The sequence below is a fragment of the Oryzias melastigma genome, linkage group LG15 (assembly GCF_002922805.2).
Source record: "Oryzias melastigma strain HK-1 linkage group LG15, ASM292280v2, whole genome shotgun sequence".
NCBI lineage: Eukaryota > Metazoa > Chordata > Actinopteri > Beloniformes > Adrianichthyidae > Oryzias > Oryzias melastigma.
This window is the reverse complement of record NC_050526.1, coordinates 9,604,851-9,628,211: the sequence shown is the minus strand read 5'-3', so window position 1 is coordinate 9,628,211 and position 23,361 is coordinate 9,604,851. Positions and strand designations below refer to the sequence as shown.

The 23,361-nt window shown below is 37.8% G+C and overlaps 1 protein-coding gene across 1 annotated transcript in view; it reads left to right on the top strand.

Moving 5' to 3' along the window:
• The first annotated feature begins 694 nt into the window (after window positions 1-694).
• Window positions 695-23,361, top strand: part of atp6v1ba (ATPase, H+ transporting, lysosomal, V1 subunit B, member a) — a 36,533-nt gene continuing 13,866 nt past the window's right edge. Inside the window, exons 1-6 of the mRNA XM_024296769.2 lie at window positions 695-912; window positions 16,499-16,554; window positions 16,637-16,735; window positions 17,417-17,510; window positions 17,990-18,067; window positions 21,435-21,574. Of these exons, the coding sequence (XP_024152537.1) occupies window positions 804-912; window positions 16,499-16,554; window positions 16,637-16,735; window positions 17,417-17,510; window positions 17,990-18,067; window positions 21,435-21,574 (576 nt within the window). The 5' untranslated portion in view covers window positions 695-803. The remainder of the gene's footprint in view (window positions 913-16,498; window positions 16,555-16,636; window positions 16,736-17,416; window positions 17,511-17,989; window positions 18,068-21,434; window positions 21,575-23,361) is intronic.

Below are 23,361 nucleotides of genomic sequence, written 5' to 3'. Positions count from 1 at the left end.
TTAAACGATTAATTGATTAATATTCCTACAATCAAACCAGCTCGAGCTGTCTGAGGCAAGTTGTTAAAAATCCTTTAAAATTAAATGAATTGATTATATCAATATTGGAAAACACCATTTAAATTGAGACATGACGGGTTTATTTTAGCATACATGTAAAAATGATGTACCCCCCCAAACACACACACACATATATATACACACACACATATATATATATATATATATATATATATATATATATATATATATATATATAAGGACGGGAATTGATAAAAAAGGAAAAAAAACTAATTAATTGCGCACTGGGAAAAAAATTAATTGCGATTAATCACAATTAACTTTTTTTAAACAGTATTTGCTGACCACTTATTATCTTCTCTGAATAACCACACTATGAAATCACATGCAAAACTTTACATTTAAAACATGTATTTTTAATCAAGGCTATCACATAACTAAAAAAGAAAAAACATGTCAGATTAATTACACTTTTGTGTTTTGTTTGATCACTAATGATCACAATGTTTTACTAGGTACATTTTATGACTTTTGAACAAAAACAGGCATGAGAAAAACATTGCCCGGTATTCTTTTTATTTCTATCTCTTGGTTTAAGTAATAAAATAAAAATACAAATCCATTCAACGGTGTGGTTGACTCACGCGCCTCGCTCTCATGTACACATCCGCTTCCCCCTGGTCACATGACCTGCTCTCCGCTGTCATACATCTCATTCCGCAGCTGCTAGTACAGCACATCGAGGACCGTCTGCTTTTCTGGGCTTTTTCTCTTTTAACACAATGGCAACTCTCGTGGCAAACAGAGGAATGGACGTGAACGGCCTGGCGGGTGCTGCGAGGACACACACCCAGGCTGTGACCAGGAACTACATCTCTCAACCGAGGCTGAGTACGTTCACGACTGTTAGCAGGCTGCTAAATGTAGCTGGCTAGGTTGCTGAGTTGCGTTCACTGACAGCATACGGTGGGACATTTCAATACTGAATCCGATTTCATCGTAACTTAAAGCTTTTAAGATAACACCAAATGCACAAACGTAACAAAATACTGTTGATTGTACTACTCATTGATCATTTAATTCAGTTTTGTCTTCCAATGATATATTGAAACATGATTCTAATAACTAAATCATGATTTCCGTGTTTTTTTTAGTAGAACTTGAATGCACCTTGTAGGGATTAATAATACACTACGAAGCTAAACTACCGGAGTCACGATTACAAACAAACATCAGTTTTGAAAATGCATGTTATTCCATCCCACAACTGATCAGATGTGTGACTTTGTCCAATCAATAAAGTCACAAAAAGGCCTTTTTGCGTCGTAAATTTAAAGTGTCAGCGATAAATGTCATTGGTCTGAAATAGCATCTAGCTAAGCTAGCTAGTGTTCCTCCGCCGCTGTTTAGCTAAACATGACCGTATTTTATTTGGTTGTACGTATTTTAGTGACTCGGTCCGCTTTCCCCCATACAATAAAGTATTTAGAACAGTCATCACAGTGTACATGTATGCATATTTAATGCTGTAGATCCTGTTGTAGCTTAGACTGTTCACAGCAGCTTGCTAACTCCGGTGCTAGCTGGGCTACGAATGAATGAAAATATGCATTCACATTTGTGAACAAACTAGACCTCATTTGATTATGACACAGTTTAATACTGTTAACTAAAGGGCATCCAGGGCGACTCTGAAACGGTGCAGGCAGAGTCAGTTCATGTTAGCTTGATAATGAGGAAGGCAGGCAGGTGACAGATGGATGATCGCTCATGTGACTCCATCACATGATCGTTACTGCATCACTTCTGCTGCTGCTGTAAAGAACAAACAGTTCCCAGAGCACAGAGAATAGGTAAATAAATCTGTAAAAATCTCATCTGGCATTTATGGAGCACACAATATCAGATATGTGTCTGTTGTTTATCCTTATCAATGTATTTATTTATTTAATCCTTGTGTGGACTAACACTAATGTCAACACACAAGACAAGCTGGAGACAATAATAACATTTTATTATGGCTTAATTGGAATCAAGTAATTCGTATAGACGTATTTATGTGAATCATCACTCAGACAATGCAAAATTAATTCAAACCAATATGTAATTTAAACTATTTCTTTTTTTTCAGCAAAACAAGTTTTATAATAGTTTGAATCCCCCACTAAAAATGTTTTTTTAAAGTTTCTCTGTTTTTAACAAAACGGTGTTTCTTTCCTTTTAAAAAATGATTTTCCTAGTTAAATTGTGTTGCTTTGTAAATAAATTCAAGTCACAAACATGTATTGATTCAGTTTTTACTATAATAACCAGCCTGAAATAGACAAAATAATACTAGCCCCATTAGCACAAATCCTAAAAACACCTTTCAAGTCACATGACAATATAAGTTCTTATTTTCTTTTTTTTTTTTTTTTGCTATTGCTGTCTTCGTAAGTTGATTAAATCCATCCATACATTCACAGAATTATTAAAATTTGATTTTTTTTTTAGCCAATAAATTACAGGTCTAAATAAGTAAAGAAAAAAAAATCAGATTTTGGTGCTAATAGTACTTTTATTTTGAACGATTGAATGAAAATGTTTATTTAAAAAATCAGATAATAATACATAAAATAGACACATATTACATAATAAATCACAAGTAGATTGCTTTAAAGGGAGTTGGAGGAATCCCAACCCGGTTCGATCTTACAATTTTCTTTACACGGATTATCAACATTCGTTTCAGAACTTAATATCAAATATTTATACCCTACAATCATAGTTTTAGGTTATTAAGGATCCTTAAGATCATTGATGTAATTCAATTTCAAACATCCACAGACAAGTCATTTATATTTATCAGTACCAAAAATCTAAATATGCTCAGGCGATTATCATCAAGAAAAAAATCATCCACATTAATAAATACCAAAAATCCAAGCATATTCAGACCATCATCACCAGAAAAATCACCTGAACCAACCAGCAGCAGAACTCCAGAGCATACCGAGATGATTAATAATAATCCCAATATATTCCAGACTCTTGGCACCGATCAATGTAAAAGATCCTCCCAATGATGATCAATAATTATCACCAGAAAGAAAAATAATCTACATAAGTCATCTGTGGAGTCCTGGAATTTGAAAGGTGACATTTTTCTTAAAGTCAAAGTGCCAAAATTTTAATATAATTGAATAAAATTTTAACATCAGACATAGCTTTATTTTTTTTAATATATTTTTTATTTAAATAATAATTAAAACGATAGGAGAGATAAAGTTTAGCTTTCATGCCGTGCAGCAAAGCTTCCATAAATTCATTTCTTCTTAATGTTTCCGGTGATTTTTAAATGATTTTAGGAAGCAGTTCAGCTTTGGATAGCGACCATTGAAAAAACTGCTGATTTCTCAATAGTTTACTTCCTGGTTGTGACTCCAAAATTAAGAGGATTTTTTGGTTTACACTTCAGTTGCTGTTATTTGTGTTGAGGACAACAAAAACCTGCAAACATTGCTACCTAAGCAAAGCACACATTTAATAGGCTTCAGCTATATTCTAAACTTTAGAAGAACGACAAAGGAAGAATGCCTTAAAAAGCACAGATTTAGCAGATATTTAAACATCTCTCATCAGTGTACAGTTCAGAATCCAGGCTTCACCATATCTTTAGATTTGTCTTGCGTTTTTTTTTGTGGTTACAAGTTGTATTTCACTTCTCGTCCACTTTCTAGTCTTAAAAGTCCAGGTTTTCCAAATCCAGAGACGTTTCCAGATGAAGCAAACACTTTTCATGAGATCTGCAGTTTGTGTTTCACTTCTGTTTAGGGTTTGTATGGATTAGCAGCTGCTATTTCTGCTTAAATTGTTTTAAATTATTTATGTACATAAATTATTGATGTTGTCATGGTTATGACAACATCAGGAAAACATGATTAGCCTTTTGCCTCCTGCCTGATCCATATAGAATTGATTAGACTAGAAAGTGTTGCATCACACCTAACTTTTACTCCGTTTATAAATGAATTCACAATATCCCTGACATGTTCTATGCAGATTATTGATTCCAAACAGTTGAGCCCTCTTTTTTAATTAGAAAAAAAACCCAAAACAAAGAAAAAAATTAAACTCTATTTCTACTCAAATATTTTTTTCTTTTAATGAAGCATCAGTTCTGTCTCAAATCAAATAAAAAATATCAGCTTTATCATTTATGATTAATAATATCCAGTTCCGATTATTCCAGTCAAGCCAGATTGTCTTAACTGTGGACTAATGGTTTATATAAATGACCAACAGATTTTGGAAGACTTTTTAGTGTAATCCCTGTTCTGGACAAACAAAAAACAGCTACTAAATGGAGTTTAGTCCCAATAATCTAAATTTAATCCAATGAAGGCAGTAAGTTAACTTCAATTAAAGGTGGTTCCACTGTACTTAAAGCAGCCATACCATAAAAATTCAACTTTTTGAGCTTTTAAGTGTGTTAAACTGTTTATTCCTTACAAAGCGGTATTGTTTTATCCGTTCACGCATATCTGAGTAATCCTCTAAAAACCTGCTCTCTCAACAGCAGTCCTTCTAATACCTATGAAAACGAGCGGGTTCTTACGATCTGACGTAACATCGTGAGACCGCCCCTTCCAGGAAGAGTCAGCTCTGCCGTCAGTCTGACGGCAACACCCAATTTCTCCACAGAGCTAGCGGTGATCAGCATAAAACTTTCATTTTAGATGGAGAATACTGTATATCTTCCAATTGTGTCATGTCTTCAACAAATTTCAGCTTAAACACGTGTTTGTTTTCAGTTTACAGTCGGTTGTGGTCATAGCCACTTATGTTGTTTAGTTCCAGTTTAAGTGGTGTTTTATTTATTTTATCTAGATACAGCTGGGTCTTGTCTGATCTTAGTTGCTAAGTGAGGTTGGGTCTGCTTTGTGCTTGGATGGAAGACTACCTGGAACAACCAGGTTAAGGTCCATTGAGTAACTCTGTGTCTGTCCCAAATTCTGAATAACACAGACCTTTGAATCAGAAAGGTGATCTGCCATAAAACTTAAAGTCCCCCTCCAATGAAAATCCTGTTTTTTGAGTTTTTAACATGTCTGTGAGGCATTTTTCATCCATGCAAATCATTTCATTTTTGCATTTCCGAGTATTTCTCCTTTTAAATCTGTCAATCAAACTCGTCGAAACGCTACGTTTGAATTAATGACCTGTTAGTACGTCACGAGGTGTTCTGCACATGCACTAAACCCTCATCTGTTCCTAGTGTCTAGTTCAGGTTCTGGAGAAGAGAAGATGGTATCTTCACATTGACTGCAGTCAAATGAGCTGCCGTTCACATTTCTGTGGTCAAATCAGCATCACTGGATTTTTGGTGTGAGTTTCATCCAATACTTACGGTAGCAGGACTGAGAACGCTGGAAAATCTCCACCAGACTCCACGGAGCTTCTTGATGTGACCACGGAAATGTGAACGGCGGCTCATTTGACCGCAGTTGGAAAGGATTGTAAATGAGTGGAAGTTCTGTCCATGAAGCTCTTCACTTCCTTGTCCGAGCTGACATCCGGATCAAAAACGAAACTGCTGCAGTGATTTACGCTAGCGAGACACAGAGTTACCATAATCAGATGGGGAGGGGGGCGTGTCGGAGTGTGCCCGTGAAGGAGCAGCTCAGCTCAGCTCCAAAAGCCACGCCCCCTCAGAGGATATTTTGCAGGTAGAGGCTTCACATCAACAGGAAAAATGGCTTTTTAAGACCGTTAGAATGTGGGATTTTGGTTAAAAACGTCATAATCAAAATTAAAACACTACTGACAACACTTTTTTTTTTAATTAAAAAAAAAAATTGTCTCATGTGTGATCGTTGGGTTATTCCTTGTGATGATCCCTAAAGGGGGTCGCTGAAACGACAAAAAAATAAATAAAAATAAATAAAATTTTATATATATATATATATATATACACATACATATGATTTTTTTTTTTATTGTTTTTTTTTTTTATATATATAAATATATAAAACCTGAGCTATGGTTTTAACTGTACTACTGGATACAGCCTGATCTGTAAAGCCAGAAAGGTGAGGATTTTTTTTCCTTGTGCCGGTGAAAGAGGTGTAAGCAAGGACTAAAAGCCTCTCAGCGATTCTGGAAGGAAATGACTTAATGGAGCAAAGGCTATTGGAGAAATAAGAAGAGAAAATCAAACATTGGATAAAACCCCATCCTAAAACCACCTAACCACTCTGCTTCTGAGATGCTCTAATTTTGTTGTTTGAGTCGCACACCTCTTTTCCCTGATCTAACACATTAACAAACCGCAGAGGTCCATTCTAATGATGAGCTGGCAATTTATATCCAAATAATAATCTCATCCAGCTGCTTGCAAAGTTTCAATGCACCTCTTAAATATTAGAAATATGTCAAACTTGTGCATTTAGAAGATATGCTTCACTCGGCTTTCTTTAATATTTAATTAACTGCTTTTACATGGAAGGTCCATTTATAGAGGCCTTGGGCTGCTTGAGTAGTTTTATGGACTTCAGACAAACCATAGAACTGTGAGCACTGAGCAGGAAAATGAGTCCTACCACCGTCTGACCACCTTTAGTTCATCTCAGATGAATTGTTGAGAACACAAGTCAATGTGTGTTGGACCTTTTTAATGGAATTACCAACCATAAAGGAATGCAGTAACTTATTCCTTACCACTGTATTTAGCACAGGCTAAACTAGACATCTGTTAGCGAGAAAAAATATTTCCTCAAAGTTGAAATCATCAAAATGATCTAATCCATAAACTAATTTCTTTGCTTTAAAATTTGTTGTTCCAAGTCTTTTCCTTTTAAATGAAAACAGAATTAGATTTTACCTGGAATACACATTGTTGACGTCCTTAATTTTGTCAAAAGAATTATACTTTTTAACTTTTCTTTGCATGTATTTACTTGATGTGACATTTCCTATGCAGACCAGTGCTAAAAACAAAAATGCTAAATACACCCAAACAACAGATCCAGACTATAAGTATGTGGATATTTAAATAAAAGGTCTGTTTGAACTGAGCTTTACACTCTCTGCAAAACTGAAACCGTCCATTACAGCAATAACATTGACTGTATATGAAAACTGGACTGAGTGACCCCCCCCCCTGGCATGCCAAACAGGAAGTACCCACTTGTCACATGAAGCCAAATATCCCCTAGACTGCTATTGAGAAATAAACTGCTATTACTCAGTCATTCTATCTGTCAGAATAGCCATTCTTGCTCTGATACATTTTTTGCATGCTCATTATAATCCTAATTTTTTTCTTGATTTTATTTTCTTTTTTGCAACTTGGGTTGCATCGTAATCTGCCTCATGTCCAGGACTCTTACAAAAAAGATCTGCAGATGTCAATGGGACATTACTGGGTAAATAATGGATAAATAAATAAAAATTGAATGAAGTAAAATAGCTAAATTTTGTGGTGTATATTTTGGTCAAAGATAATCCAATCCAAACTTTTTTGTTATAAACTGACCAATTAGCCTCAATAAAAGTAGATGGCTTTGTGTCAAACGTTCAAAGTGTTTGACAGATTGTCCCAAGCCTGCTTTCAATGGGAGGGGTGTGGCCTTCTAACATGCTCATTCCCAATTGTCAAGACAGGTTGCCATAGAAACACTGACTCAGACCGACTCGGACCAATCACTTCTTACTAACGACTTTTGGTTCCAACATAGCGGCAGACGTATTGGGAAAAATTGGTGACTTAATATTCTTAATTTTGTTGGAACCGTTAGGAAGTCATTTTCTATGGGTGATGTCACACTCACTCCGTCCAGTTCTCTTATACAGTCAATGCAGTTGTTATATATAAGCATCCAATACAAAAAGGTCCAGTAGTTCTTCTATGACAGGGTAGGGTTGTCAATGCATGCTTTGATTCTAAAAAGATCAGATGAGATTTGAACAATTATGTTATTCATTAAAATCTTTTATCTTGTTGCTAGTCATTTTTGGAAAAAAGTTTCAGGATATTTGTTTTTTTGTTGTGCAAGAAATCAATGAAGATTCCTTCATTAGATGTTGAGAAAATAGAGGCTTTCATATGAATACGACAGCAATGATATTGCTGCAGTTTATAAATCTACATCTATGTGTATCCTGGAACTGTTTAGCTTTTCAGATGGATTTGTTGAACTAGAATGTGTGCATGCTTTTTCATCTGTCAGCTGCATACAACATTCTCATGGTCTCGCACGTCCATGAAAACTATATTTCATTGAACAAACTTCTTCAAGCACAGTCAGTTGCCATGCATCAGTCTATAAGATCACAGTGTTGAGCTTTTCTTTCTGTAATAATTTGACAAAGCCCTGAAAGAAGCGGCACCAAAGCCCTTTTCAAGACAGAGCAGAAAAATAAACAAATGGAGATTCCTCATCAGACCTAGTCTTTTCTTTTAAGAGGCCTTTGTCTCTCTCATGTCAAATGCAACAAAAGCTATTAGCCCACGGAATAGCTCGTCTTTGTTTTAGTGGTGCATTCTGTCATTTAGTGCTATGAAAAGACAAGGAGCAAGGCACTATACTTCTTTGTGAAGATTTAATTATCGGTAATAATGTAGTCAAGATAAACAAATGTCTCATCTGTCACCATGAAAGTAATTTCTATAAAATCAATGTTATTTTTGAAACACTTCCATAATCCACATTCTAATTAGGCTTAAGCAGCTAGCTTGTCAGTAGAAAAAAGGACTCCCGTGGGTGTTTGCCATTCTTTTCATGAAAGGACATTAAAATGGAGGCTGAGGATTTGACACCATTTCTGTCTGTTTCATGAAGAGAAACATATCTCAGTGAATACCACGCTTGCTCGCTGACCGCTCATAATTCACTTCCTGACAGTCTTCATGTTGACAATCGTTGGGTCATTTTAGAGAAGTATTTGTTTTGCAACACATGTAATTCCCCCATTGATTTCATTAGAGTCGCCCTTCAACCTGGGACTTGACTCAAGTGTTGTTCTCCTTTTCAGGCTCTGCAGGCTCAGTCTGTGAAGGGAGACTGAGCTGATGAAATACAGTGCCAATGATGGCGTTGTTACACCCATCAAAATGTTGGGAAAGAATAGTTCCATATAGAAAGTTATCATCAATGACAGCACCATTAACCATATCTACTTGATGGACGTATACAATGTTTCATTGACATGCTTTAATCGTCTGATTGCTACAGACTAGAGTACAGATCTATTGTGCTCAGTGTTTTGTTTAAAGAAACATTGATGAAAGAGGTCACAATTGAGTATTTATTAACAAAGATAAGCAATGCTTTTTAGTTTTTCCACTTTTTTAACTGGCTTGATTACAGTCAGTTTTCATTACTAACATATCATAGTCAACATATATGGGCAAAATCACTATCAGGACTGTAGCAGGGCTAGAAGGACTTAGTATGTCACAAAAGGTGGCTGACGGTTGGTCAAGAGTCGAATTCTGAAATGCCCGATTTGTATTCTGGCTCCTCTGCCGTTTCACACTTCAGTCAGAGGTGTAAAGAGTTCCATGTTGTACCTGTTTGATCGTTTCATTTCTTTTCATTGCTCAAATAAAGTTGATGAAGGTAGACTGCTATGTCTTTTCTCAATATTTCTACCTAACAAATACCTAGCCTAGCATTTCTATCTAACATACATTATGATAATGACTCTGAAGGTTGACCCTGCAATACTATTCTTTTGTTTTGCCAAATTGCAATTTGCAAGTAAGATGAAAAACTTTATTTGTAGGAGTTCAGGGATCATAAGAAGTCTGCACAGCTTTTCATTTTTTTGTGCTACTCTAGGCATGTTTAAAAAGTGGGGTCCTCTGGAACACACAAGAAAGCGATTTTTGATGTCAATGGCAGACAGGAAATCCTGTTCGGCTTTGTCCACTTAAAAGGGAAAGCACTTCAATGTAAGGGTGGGGTCATCTGGACCCCAAAAGAAGACCATAAAAGTAAAAAATAACATACATTATTTATTTAACTTCATTCTACAAAGTCCCTTACTTGTCAGTTTTTTAATTACTTTGTCCACTTCAAAAATTTGACCAAAGTTCTTGCAAAATAAAAAATTGAAAGTAAATTTGGTCTGTGTAGCGTGTTGAGAGCAAGACATTTGAATTCCAAAACTACAGATGCTAGTTTAAGTCTTCCTTTTCTCCCCGGAGTCCTGGGAAAAAGCCAAACTTATGCTTTAGGAGAATAACTCTACTTTTAATAATAATAAATCTTGTGATGGTAATTTGCTGCCATTGAAAGTCCATGAATTTAGTTATTGTTTGAATAAAATGTTGCATACAGTAGGATTGCCCTTGAAAGGACTGGACTAATAATGTCGTCTTTGATGACTTTTGCCTCGAAACCTCTAATTTAGTTTTGACTTGTCCAGCACAGTATTCACACTGAGAATCTGCATTATAAAGCCACAATGGCATGCTGAAAGAGCCTTTTGAACTATTTTAATTTACCCTTAAATTCCACCTTTGAATTGGCTTTATCTTTGGAAGTTTATCTCAACAGAGCGGAGGTGTTGATCGGAAGGACATATCCTTGCTCTGTAATGCCATTTTAAATTCACATTAGTTGGACTTGATCTTTTTTCTCATGTGTCATCTGGCCTTCTGTTTTGTTTACACAGCTTTCTGTTACATTTTATAACTTTTTTTCAAATATAAACTTGAAATGTGTCATCATTCAGTCATAGTTGGTGAATAATTGACCTCAGAATTAACAAAGAAAAACATCCAGTAACTATGAACAAAATATCTTTCTGTTAATCTCGTATAGAGACTCTCTTGTTTTAATATTCATCCATTTTCTTTCAATGTGAAATGACTTTGGCTTTGCTGTTCTCTCGAGCTCGCCTTCTTTCCTCTTTTATTTAACTTAATAAAATGTTTTTCTCCATGAAGTACTAAGATCAGTTTCACAATATGTCTTTATGGAAACAGACAACAATCATGCAATTTTACAGCTCTTTCAAGACTCATACTCGCTTATAGGAGTCTCACTTTCTAATGTAAACCCAACCAAAAGAAACTGAACATGTTGATGCACATCTGATCTTCATATATTGACTATTGGATAATGGAAGGAATCTATTTAGACCAAAGGAAAAACAATTTCAGAAGCATTTGTTGGATTATCTTTGGCGAAAATCTAGACCACAGAATATTTTTGCTATTTTACTTCATTTAATTATATTTATGTATCTATTATTTACCCAGGAATTGACATCTGCAGATCTCTGTTTTTAAGAGTCCTGGACATGAGGAAGTTTACGATGCAATCCAAGGCATTTCATACAGTTAAATCAGGAAAGCATTTTTGAAGATTAAAAACAACAACATATGAATTATTTCATTTCCAGGTCTTTCAGAATAGCATCGAACTGAAACAAAGTTGTGTGATGTGGTAGTTGACTCGTCAATTGCAGAGAATTCCAGTTCTCTGGTGGCCGATCCAGTAAATCCATCTTGTCCTTCAATGTCCTGTCGCTATGGACAGACAGCGAGTACTGTATTTTTTAGAGTATAAGTTGTGTTTTTTTTTTTTTCTTTTTCTTTTTTGTGTTTTTTTTTTTTTCTTTTTCTTTTAACATAATTTGACCAGAGGTGTGACTTGTACTCAGGAGCTTCTTATGCGATTTAAAAATAAATAAATACTAGATCCTGTATTTGTTTTTGTCCTCCACCACCAACGGTTGCCCTTTAGAGGTTGTTTTCCACTAATACCCGTTAGAGGACACTGTAGGTGTGTGCATCAGTAGTTGTTACTGACAGCAACGCAGAAGTAGCACTGTCCAAACAAATCAAAAGGAGAATCCTCCTGAACTTTGATATGCTCTCATTTGGTTCGAGACATTCTTGTTTTATATTTTTCCCTTTCTCGGAATAAAGCGGGACAACAAGTCGTCAAACTTGATTGCATCGAGACAGAGGTATCGCTTCATACTCAGCTTCGGAAATAGAAAGTACACCTCACTGAACGATCTCATGAACTCAGATATGGAGACATGCTAACTAATGTTTTTGTAGAGCTCTTTAACATAATCAAACCTGATCTCTGTGTCCTTCATGCATTGTACGATATACAGTCAATGCTTCCGTGTAGCGATGAGGCTAAAAAATTTGGAACATTCAGGGTAGAAGACACTGTTGTTCTTGTTTGCCACCTTAAGCAAACAAATGTGTTTTTTGTGAAGATTCCAGAGGATTTCAAGTCTGTTGGTGAAATTGTGGTAATACCTTGTGGAGGCTGAGATGGGGCTATGAGGCTGCACATCTTTCTTTTTGTAGCGCTCAGTGATTTTTCAGAAGGAGGATGCGCTCTCATCTCTATCCCAGTTGAAACTCCCCTCCACCCTTTCACCCCCCGCTCCCCCTTTCAAATGGGGAAATTGAATTGTGTTGGAATGCTCTGCGCTCTCTTTTCTTTTGGCACTTCAATGGGCTCTTTAGTATTTCACACCAAGGTGTCCTTCAGGGTGCGAGGTCAGGCTACCAAAACAGCTTCTAGTGGCGGATTAGGACCAATTAACATCTTTGTACACAAAGGGCTCTGGCAGCTGAACAGGCTGCAGTGTGACCCACGCTGCTGTTGCATGCCAAGCCGGAGGACCACTGCACTTGAGCTGAAGTAGCCAAAGAGGGGTGGAGAAAGTTTTCCAAACCTAATGGGAAATGTTGCTCCTTCGCACCTCATGAATGTATAGCCCATTGAGCAGTTGTTACCTTGTGAAATTAGAGAGCACATCATGTACTTAATCATCACATTGAATGTGAGAGGGTACATTGAACTGCGCCCTCTGTCCCACCATTTTTTTGTGTGTGAATATGAGCGTTTTCTGAAAAATAGGGCTGACATTAGGCCTAAGACTTCATGCAATTGGATATTTACTGGCAACCCAAAAGACATTGAACTAGTATAAATATATGTGTACACGTGTATATATATATATATATATACGTGTACATATATGTATGTGTGTATATATGTTTATGTATGCATATATGTATATATATATGTATGTGTGTATATATGTATACTTATATACATACACACATATAGATGAAATCCTATTCAAAAATATTCAATTTATTTTAATTAAGGGTAAACTTTTTTTAAGCAAAATTTTTAATCATCATTCATTAAACATAAATATGGAAAATGTATTCAAATACCTATTTTACTGAATTTGCTACATTGAAATGAAAGCAGAGGTGAAGTGTAATTTACCTATTTGGAGGAGAAGGAGCTAAATGAAAAGTATGAAACAGATGTGGCAGAAATCTGCCTCAGAGTTATGGGCGGGGCTTTTGTCGCGGATGTTACCCCAATGCTAATTTCCCATCATTCTTTATTAAGCCCTCTCTCCCACTATCTTACATTAGCAGTGCAACAAAATGGCGATGGATATCGGAGCTGGTAGAAGGAATCCTTTGACCTTCAACCCCACTAACATGTATTTGACGGAGGAAAAGATTCTATGGTTTTGGGGACTGGGGGTAGAATGGTCACACTTCTTTCGAACTTGAGAAAAGTGACTTGTGGGAGGAGCTGTCGTGTCTTTAATTCTGTTTCACTGATGCAAGATGTGGGTAATGCAGCTCCTGGTTGTAGACTCAATTATAACTCTGCTTGGATTAAAAAAAAACAAAAGCAGCAACTTGACGTTGCTTCATTAGATTCTCGTCTTCATGCTGGTTGGAGCAGGGAGCCCCCTCCCCAGCGCTGGGTGGGAAGAATGGCCTCGATGAGCATGGTGTGTGTGAAGGCTTCACGATTGGGGTTTTTATTGGTTTCATGGACACGGTGAATAAAAAGGATTTGAAACGTTCCTGCAGATTTAAATTACTCTCCAATATTAACTAGATTCAGCTTTTATGCGGAAAATATTTAAACAGAATAGATAAAGCCACTGATGACATTGTTTATTCATTGGGTTGAGTGGATTTAGCAGGAAAATGGATAACAGGTTAATTTGCTTTAAGATGTTGCTTAGTAACTGTAGTTCTATTTGCTGCAGTCTTCAGACAGATATTAATAGCATAATGGCTACAAAGATGTTTATTTGATGATGGTGATGAATTAGAAATTAGAAAATGACACATGTATGGACATCATCCTGGCAAGAAAAAAAAAACACCTATGCAGGTGATATAGTCTTATTTCCTGTCTGTAATTTCGGCTCAAACTAGGAATTGGGATGAGTAAACATCTTCTATAACACAGGAAATCATTTTTTTCCTTAAAGTTAAGGTTGAACAAATATTTTACAGATTACAATATTAATGTTTGTACTTAATCGAGGTATTGAGTGTGCAGGAAGCTAGTAGATCATGTCACTAGGTTTTGGGTAAGTCTAGTAAATGTAGGTAAATTGAACTGTGATAATGAATAAACATATTCAACACTTACCAAGAATGAGATTTGGTGTGCCACATTAACTTTTTCCTATAATACTAAAGCATTGTTAATTATATTTTGTGTATAATAATCTACAAATATAGGCATTTATGCATTGAATGTTATTGAAAATCTTAGGATTTGTCTTAATATTTAATTTTTTCAATTGAAGGTTTTTATTTAAATCAGAGGAGGTAACAGAAGACGTGGTTTGAAAACAAATCTGCTCTTGTCAAATGAAAAGAACTTGTTTTGTCTTCAAAATGTCTGTCATAAAATACAAGAAATGATTTTGCTACTGAGCGGATCTTTGTCTAGTAACAGGCTATAGTCTAAAATGTCTTTCATTTATCATTATACTTAGGAAGTTCTTTATCCTGCATTCTGAGCTGCCGCTGCCCATCAGCCGCTGCACCACCCATCTGTGCTCCATCCATGCAGGAACACATTCTCTCTGTCTTTCTCTTTCAGGCACACATCGCTTATCAGGCTAATAGAGGGTGAAATGCAGGTGTGTGTAGGAAATGGCAGCAATACTGTAGCGCATTGACGGGTTATTTTGTTGGCCCATGCCTAATTAGAGGCATAGTGGATGCACCCCACTAAGCTTTAGTGCTTTATGTTCGTACCAGTCTGCTCTAATTTCCCCGTGCCTTTGATATCAGCCTCAGGATTGATGGGTTGCACATAAAGAGAAACACCAGACGAGGACAGAAAACCCAGCGCAACAATGCCAGTCCCCCACCTCTACCCTACTTCAGTCTTATGTCTTTGGATTTTACCCCTCCCTGGTCTGCAGATGTGCAGGGGGAGGGAGCCGTGGTTAAATCATCACTAAGTGGAAACTGAATTTCATGCCATCTCAGCTGTTGGATCATTAGAGAAAAGCAATGCTGTGGAAAAGCTGTGGGCTTCTCGGATGACGGACGTGTCTCATTACTGCAATAACTGACAGCGGCTTTTGTTTTTGACTCTGAATAAATCTGAATGCAAAAGACAAAAAAAAGTAAATCACAGAAGTTCAGAACAGCAACAGTCTTTCTATGGGACTGCTCCATCACTGGAAGTGACTGTAGCTAGGAATACAACAATTCAATTTCTTTACAATTTTTGAGTCACCGTTTTGTGTTACACAATATAACAAAAAAATCCCAACTTGCTAATAAGCAGATGAAGAAAAAAACCCTTCAGTTAGCTTATAATAAACATGGTGTAATATGATAAAACAATAAATAACAAATCCTTTTTAGATTTAGCACAACAGGTAAAGATCTTTGTATGCAGTTGAGATGCAACAATTCACTTTTCCCACAATTCAGTTCTACGGTATTACATAGTTTAGTTTAAAACTGTTAGCTATGACATGTCTAGTTGTAGCTGGAGCTGCTGTACCAGCTAAGGTTTGAATGAAATCCACATCTAATGAGAAAATACACCCTCAAAAACCAAATGTTCTTTGGTCAAAAAGTCTTAAAGTGTAACATTTTAGCAATTTATTTCAAAGCACATTCCCTCCATTATGAACTTAAAAATAAATTTCAAAATGAAGTCTCCAAATAAAAGAAAATACAAGGATAAACAGCATGAAACGGGTTCTTTATCTTGCACATGCAGCACATATTTTTTATATTTAAATGACCTTCAAACTAAAAACAGGCTCATAAATACAACGGGCAGCATACTGAACAGACACTAACACTACCGGTAGTATTTATAAAAGGGACTGAACCAATACAAGCAAAATATATTACACTTGATAAAACATGGTTGTAACACAGAAAAAGATCTATATTTTTTCCAACCAATAAAGAGGATTGTTTAAGAAAATGGTTTGCCTCATTTGTTGCAGAATGCGACAGCTGATGACTTGAAGTTTTCATTCTTCAGCTGTTTAAAGAATTGTTCTGCTCTTTGCTCTGTCGCTAGGCCTTGACGTTAAACAAATGAAGCTCTAAATAATATTTAGTTTAAACAACAATGCCCAGACGTTCCTCTAGAACACTCTTTTCTTGATCATGAAACTTTGTTTTTGTCTTGTGTTTCAGCCTATTCCACCGTGTCTGGTGTGAACGGACCTCTGGTGATCCTGGACAACGTGAAGGTGAGGGTGCCCTCTCTGCAGAAAAAAAGGATTGGTTCACTCACCCACTCCTGCTCCTCATACTGTGGTTTGTTTGAACCAGTTCCCCAGATATGCTGAGATTGTTCACCTGACGCTGCCAGATGGCACCAAGAGGAGCGGGCAGGTCCTGGAGGTGATCGGCACCAAGGCAGTTGTGCAGGTAAGAAACCGTGTGTGGAATGAGCCATGACTGTTGAGATGAATGAAAGGTTTGCTTTTGTTCTCACTGGTCTTTGTGGAATGGAAAGATGCATAGCTGAACTCCTGATGTCAGTCCCTATGCATCTATGGCTTTGTGCTGTCATGGCTCTATTGAAGATGTCCTAAATATGAGGGTCTCCACTGTTTGGGTTAAATATATTCTGAAAACCATTGACTAAAGAGCTGCTTCAGAGGCACACAGTGTTGCTATTAAAGAAGCATTTAGTCTAAAGCACGTGTCGAAGTCGTGGCCCGGGAGCCGGATCCAGCCCTCCGGGTAATTCTGTCCGGCTCATCATCATGTGCTGAAAAAAAAAAACTGTAATCCTCAAATAAGTGTTTTAAATAAAGTAATGAAGAATTTTAAACCCATAAATACTATTTACTGAAGGATGAAGTTTAGAAGGCTAGAATTCTAAATATAATACTATTTTCTTTGGTTTAATGTACAGAAACTGTTTGGATTTGTTTATAGAACATTAGAATTGGAAAATACTTAAATGATAGAAGTGACAAATGACGCCAACCGTGACATTTGTCACATGAAGGTTAAATTTAGTGACATAAATACGAGATGTAACAGCGATTCAGACCACTCTGCTTGTGTGAAAGAAGTGCTTTGTAATGTCTGTGCTGTCAGGTATTCGAGGGAACGTCAGGAATCGATGCCAAAAAGACGGCCTGCGAGTTCACCGGCGACATCCTGCGCACGCCGGTGTCCGAGGACATGCTGGGTAAGATCCACACCATTTCTCCTGAATGAGGCAGATGATGGGGTGGTTTTTTTCCCACTCTGCCGGTGTAACGATGAACATTTTGAAGCAATAAAACGCTCCTGCGTTTCTGCTGATTTTACTTGAAATTTTAATTAAGAGTTTAAAAAAAGCCCTCAAGTTTTTGTGTGAATGTCATTGAACGTCTCCATCAGTGTGATTATCTCAGTACAGCACAAGGTTGTCTGTATTTGAATACGAGCAGAAAGTAAATTTGCTTCTGCCTGTGAAGTATCATCAGGAGTGTCCCTGAATTAATGATTATTTGTACTTGGAGCGGCGGCGAGCCATCGGTGCATGCTTCCACCACGTCTTTTTAGAGCCTAACGGAAAACGAGGCAGATCAGATCTCATCAGGCTGTTTTTGTTGATGTTTTGAGTGTGTTCTTGCTGCACACCTGCTTTCCTCTCGGCTCACTGCAGAACCTTTTTCCTTACAGGCCGAGTGTTTAACGGCTCAGGCAAACCCATTGACCGTGGCCCCAACGTCCTGGCTGAGGACTACCTGGACATCATGGGTAGAGTCTTCAGCACCTTTTCTCTTCTTGCTACAATACTGTATAAACATTTCATTTAGGAATTGTTAGAAAACAACAAGACATTCAATATCAGAAAAGGCCGACGAGACTTTAAGAATTAGGTTGACTGTAGGATGCTGCGTTCACACTTCTGACATACACTCCTGGACACGTATTTAGCTCATGCTGTTCACACTACACAAGCAGGGAGGGGCTTCTTCCTCTTTTTCTACTGTTTACTAGCGCTTGTGCTTTCAGTTGGAGGAGGCTTGATGTGAAATGATGAGCTTCAAATGGGACAGAGAACGTTAATTGTTAAATTTTTTTTAAGTCAATATTAACAAATGTTTAAATTTGTATAATTACACCAGTTTACCTCTGGAGAAAAATCTGGCGAAATGTTTTTTCTTCTCTGTGAATCAGCTGATCAGATGAGCAGTAACGGTATATCAAAGGGGAAAAAGGTCGAAAGCTTAAAACGGGGGGTTTTGGTTGAGGACCTCTGGCCAATGATTTCGAGTGCAAATATTTTTTTTTTTTGTGGACGGCTCCGGCAGGGGGAGGGACTTCCAGCTGTAGATTTATGAGCGCCATCTTTTTTTTCTGTGGCCAGATTCTCTTGCACAAGACAGCACACTGTACTTTTTTCCTCAAGGTTTTCTTTTATCTTCACTGATGTCTGTTGCAGACATGAAATCCTGTCCACTTTTGTCATGGGAGGGACCCCACATATCAATGTAAGGGTGGGGTCATCTGGACCCCATAAGAGAGCATGAGGGTCAAAGGGTTGTCATCCATAGAAGAATAGAATAGAATAGAATAGCCTTTATTGTCCTTGTACATTGTACAACGAAATTTGAGCGCTACTCATTTGGTGCAAAAATAAAGTGAAATAATAATTAAAAAGTGAAAAGTTCACTGCAGAGATAGCTCTCGGGAAGAAGCTGTCTCTGAGTCTGTTAGTCCTGGTTTTGGGTGACCTGTATCGTCTGCCTGACGGTAACAGGTCGAACAGAGTTGCTTGGGTTGGAGGAGTCCTTGATGATGTTGCCAGCTCTGCTGAGGTAGCTGGCGCTGGCCATATCCTCCAGGCTGGGCAGAGAGCAGCCGGTGATCCTCTGGGCTGTGTTGATCACTCTGCAGATCCTTCCTGTCTGCAGCTGAGCACCCTGTGCACCACGCTGTGATGCAGTACGTCAGGATGCTCTCTATGGCGGCTCTGTAGAGGGTGACCAGCAGCCTCTCCTCCAGGCTGTTTCTCCTGAGCACCCTCTGGAGATGCTGCTGAGCCTTCTTCACCACCGCTGTGGTGTTTGCAGACCAGGAGAGATCATCAGAGACCTGCATGCCCAGGAACCTGATGGAGTGGACCCTCTCCACACAGTCACCGTGGATATAGAGAGGGGCCAGGTCCGCTCTGCCCTTCCTGAAGTCCAGGATCAGTTCTGTTGGTTTTGTGGTGAAGCTGAAGGTTGTTGGCTGAACACCACACACTCAGTCTATTTACCTCATCTCTGTTGTCAGACTCATCACCTCCTGAGATGAGTCCGACCACCGTGGCATCATCCGCTAACTTGATGATGGTGTTTGAGAGATGGGTCGGGGGACAGTCGGATGTGTAGAGCGTGAACAGGAGGGGGCTCAAGACACATCCTAGTGGAGAACCGGTGTAATGGTGCTGGACAGAAGGGGGCCGAGCCTGACAGACTGTGGGCGGTCAGTCAGGAAGTCTTTGACCCACAGGCAGATGGGGAAGGAGAGACCCAGGTGGGACAGTTTCTGGACCAGGATTTCCGGGATGATGTGGTTGAATGCTGAGCTGAAGTCCAGGAAGAGCATCCTCACGTAGCTACCCTGGTGCTCCAGATGACTCAGCCCATTTTGGAGAGCTACAGTGATAGCATCCTCTGTGGACCAGTTTGGTCTGTCTGGCAAACTGGTGAGGGTCCAGAGTGGGAGGCAGACAGGTCCTGATGTGCTGACAGACCAGTCTCTCAAAGCACTTCATGACTACAGGCCTAAGTGCAACAGGCCTGTAGTCATTAGTGCTGTCTACTGCTTATTTATTTAGGTATGGGGATGTTAATGGAGGTTTAGAGGCAGGGAGGGACGGTGGACAGGGACAAGGACAGGTTGAAAACTGCAGTGAAAACTCCACTCAGCTGGTCAGCACATTCTCTGAGTACCCTACCTGGTACTAGGTCCGGGCCGGCCGCCTTCCTTGGGTTCACTGACCTTAACGCACGTCTCACTTCATGCTCCTGAAGTGTCAGTGTGTCTGTGCTGGGGTGGATGGGAGTGGTGTGTCAGCTGGGGCCTGGTTGTCTCTAAGCGGGCAAAAAAGTGGTTGAGCTCTTCTGCCAGCGAGATGTCAGACCTAGCTGTTTCCTGGTTCCTGCTTCTGTAGTTTAAGTAGTACAGAGACCCGGTTTAGCTTTCACTGCACGTTCAATGGATGCATGTTTTGTACATAAATCCCAGAAGTGGTTGCCTGAAACACACTTTTACGTTTTTTCATTAAAAGGGTCACCTAAATGCATGTTGACTAGGCCAGTGTGAGCGTGGCTTAAAAGAACCGGACAGAGAATGTGGAACACCGCCATAGAAAATGACTTCTGCCCAGCTGCAACAGAATGAAGTCAATTCAATGACATTATTTCACAACACAGACACCAGACCATCTCAGTAAGCAGTGATTGGTTCAAGCCAGTTTGAGTCTATGGCAATCCCTCTTACCAATCAGGAGTGAGCTTGTTGGAAGGCCACACCCCTACCACTAGAAAGCGGCTCGAGAGAATCTATCAATCAAATGTTTTGAACATTGAAGCAGGAACCAGATGCTTTTATTGAGGCATCTGATTGACCAGTGTATAACTGGAACTACAGATAAAATATCATGAAAGAAATGAAGTTTATCAAGAACATGTTTATAAGGTATCAGAGCAAGAATAGTTATTCTGACCAATAGAATGACTGAGTCATAGCTGTTTATTTCTCAATAGAGGTCTATGGGATTTTGAGTTCTTAGAACCTGCAGGTTCTTCTTGTTTGGAATACAAGGACGAAGGGGTCACTCAGTCCAGTTCTCTTATATAATCAATGGGCTGAGTGTTCACTAACTGAAGTTCAAGGAGTCTGAAATGGATTTATTCTATGGATTTCAGCGAAAAATAAAATAAAAAGATTTTGGATTTGTGTTACAGACTGTTTTTAACCAGACTGTCTGCAGAACACTCTGATCTTTTACTAAAGACAAATAAACCTTGCTTATTTACTGTATATATACCCCTAAATTGTGAAATAATCCTAAACATATTTGTATTCTTCCTCAGTAAATTTGCCTGAACAGTCTTTGTGTTCATTACAGGTCAGCCGATCAACCCTCAGTGCCGCATTTACCCGGAGGAAATGATCCAGACCGGCATCTCCGCTATCGATGGCATGAACAGCATCGCCAGAGGACAGAAGATTCCGATTTTCTCTGCTGCTGGTCTGCCCCACAATGAGGTGAGATGTCTCACCACTTTTGCTGCTCTTTGTCCAGTCAAACAACATGGCTGATCTAGTGTGACAAAATACATTTCAGAAGTCAAATCAAGCTGGTTTAAGGCTGACTGATCTTAATCATGAATTCATATCTGCCTAGTTTGTTCAGAGCACTCTAACGGATGTAAAGAGTCTTTGTTGCTGCCTCAACATTCAAGTCTGTTTGTTACCAGACATTGTGGTGGATCCTATCTTTGATTGTTTCTTCTTAAGCGCATATGTGTCAAAGTCAAGGCCCAGGGGCCGGATCCGGCCCTCCGGATAATTTTATTTTATTGTTATCAATGGCCCGATTTTATCTTGCGCTTATTTCTAACTTGTATAATTTTGACAAAATATATTTTTATGGAGAGTAAAACATTGAAAGTTATTTAAGATTTAAATTGATTTTTTTATTGTTCATAAGTATGTTAAAAAATTACAGTTTAAAAAGTTTAGAAATAGCATTATGCTAGCTTTTTGGACTATTTTTGCATTTACTAAGATTTTTTTGTGGTTGTTTTGGAGTTGAGCTAATATTTCAGCTACATGCTAGCTGTTGTGGCTAATTTAGGCTTTTTTCAGTTTTTTTTAATCTATTCTGAAGTTTAGCTATTTTTTCGGCTACATGCTAGCTGTTTTGGCTGACCTACATTTTTTTCTTCGTTTTGTTCATTAGGCTAATTTGGCATTTAACTAATATTTTAGCTGGTTATCAGCTTCAGCATTTTCAGCTATTAAGTTCAGTGTTTTCAGCTATCAATTTCAGCATCTTCAGCGGCCAAATTCAGCTTGCAGCATTCACACTAGCATTATCGTAGGTAATGCAAGTAATTCATAATTATGTTAAAAATTTACGGTTTGAAAGTTGTTAAAACATTTTTTTAGTGCATTCAAATGTTTATCCTGTTCGTCACACATCCTAAGGTGTGTTTTTGGATTTTGCCCCCCTGTGTGATTGAGTTTGACACTCCTGTCTTAGAGTATCTTATCCTGTTTGGCTTTCAGTGTTAGGGTGGAGCAGATGTCTGCAACCTGTGACTCTTTAGCTTTAATGAAAAATGCTAATGATTGAATACATAATAGATTAGTTTTTAAGTTTTGTCATTCCTGCTGAGATTTTTAACATGTCAAACAACTAAGCAAAAAACTTTAATTTACTGTTGTACATTTAGTAGAAATATTCTTTAAATGTGTGTTTTTAATTTATAGTTAAGTCAAATAAAAGTCTCCAAACTTTTGGTAAGTTACACTAAAGTGGTTAAAGTTTTGCAGTTTAAAACTATTGAAAATTATTTAGAGTTGTGTGTTTTGTTTCTCACATCTTAAAGAGTTTATTGATTTTTTTTTTAATAAATAGATACTACTAAAAGACTGTTTATATCTGGGAGTAAAAGGGTAAAAATGATGGTGACACACCATAATCCTAATGATAAAAAGCATCATGTTTGACTGTCTTTCACTTTTAATTGAAGTAAAGCTGCTGAAACTGAAGGAACTTTTTGACACAGAGTAGGTTTTATTTTGAAAGGAACTAGTGTTTGTCGCTGTCAAAATACATATAAACACTGGTGTAATTTAATTATTGTAAATATTGTAATATTTAAGTTACTTTTATAAATTGTATTGGCAAAAAAGCACAAGTATTTTTTCTTTTTTTTTTTTTTACAATAAAGTGAGACTTTGAGGCTCTTGTTGGGTTCAATTCAATTCAATTCAATTCAATTTTATTTATATAGCCCAAAATCACAAAGAGATTTGCCTCATTG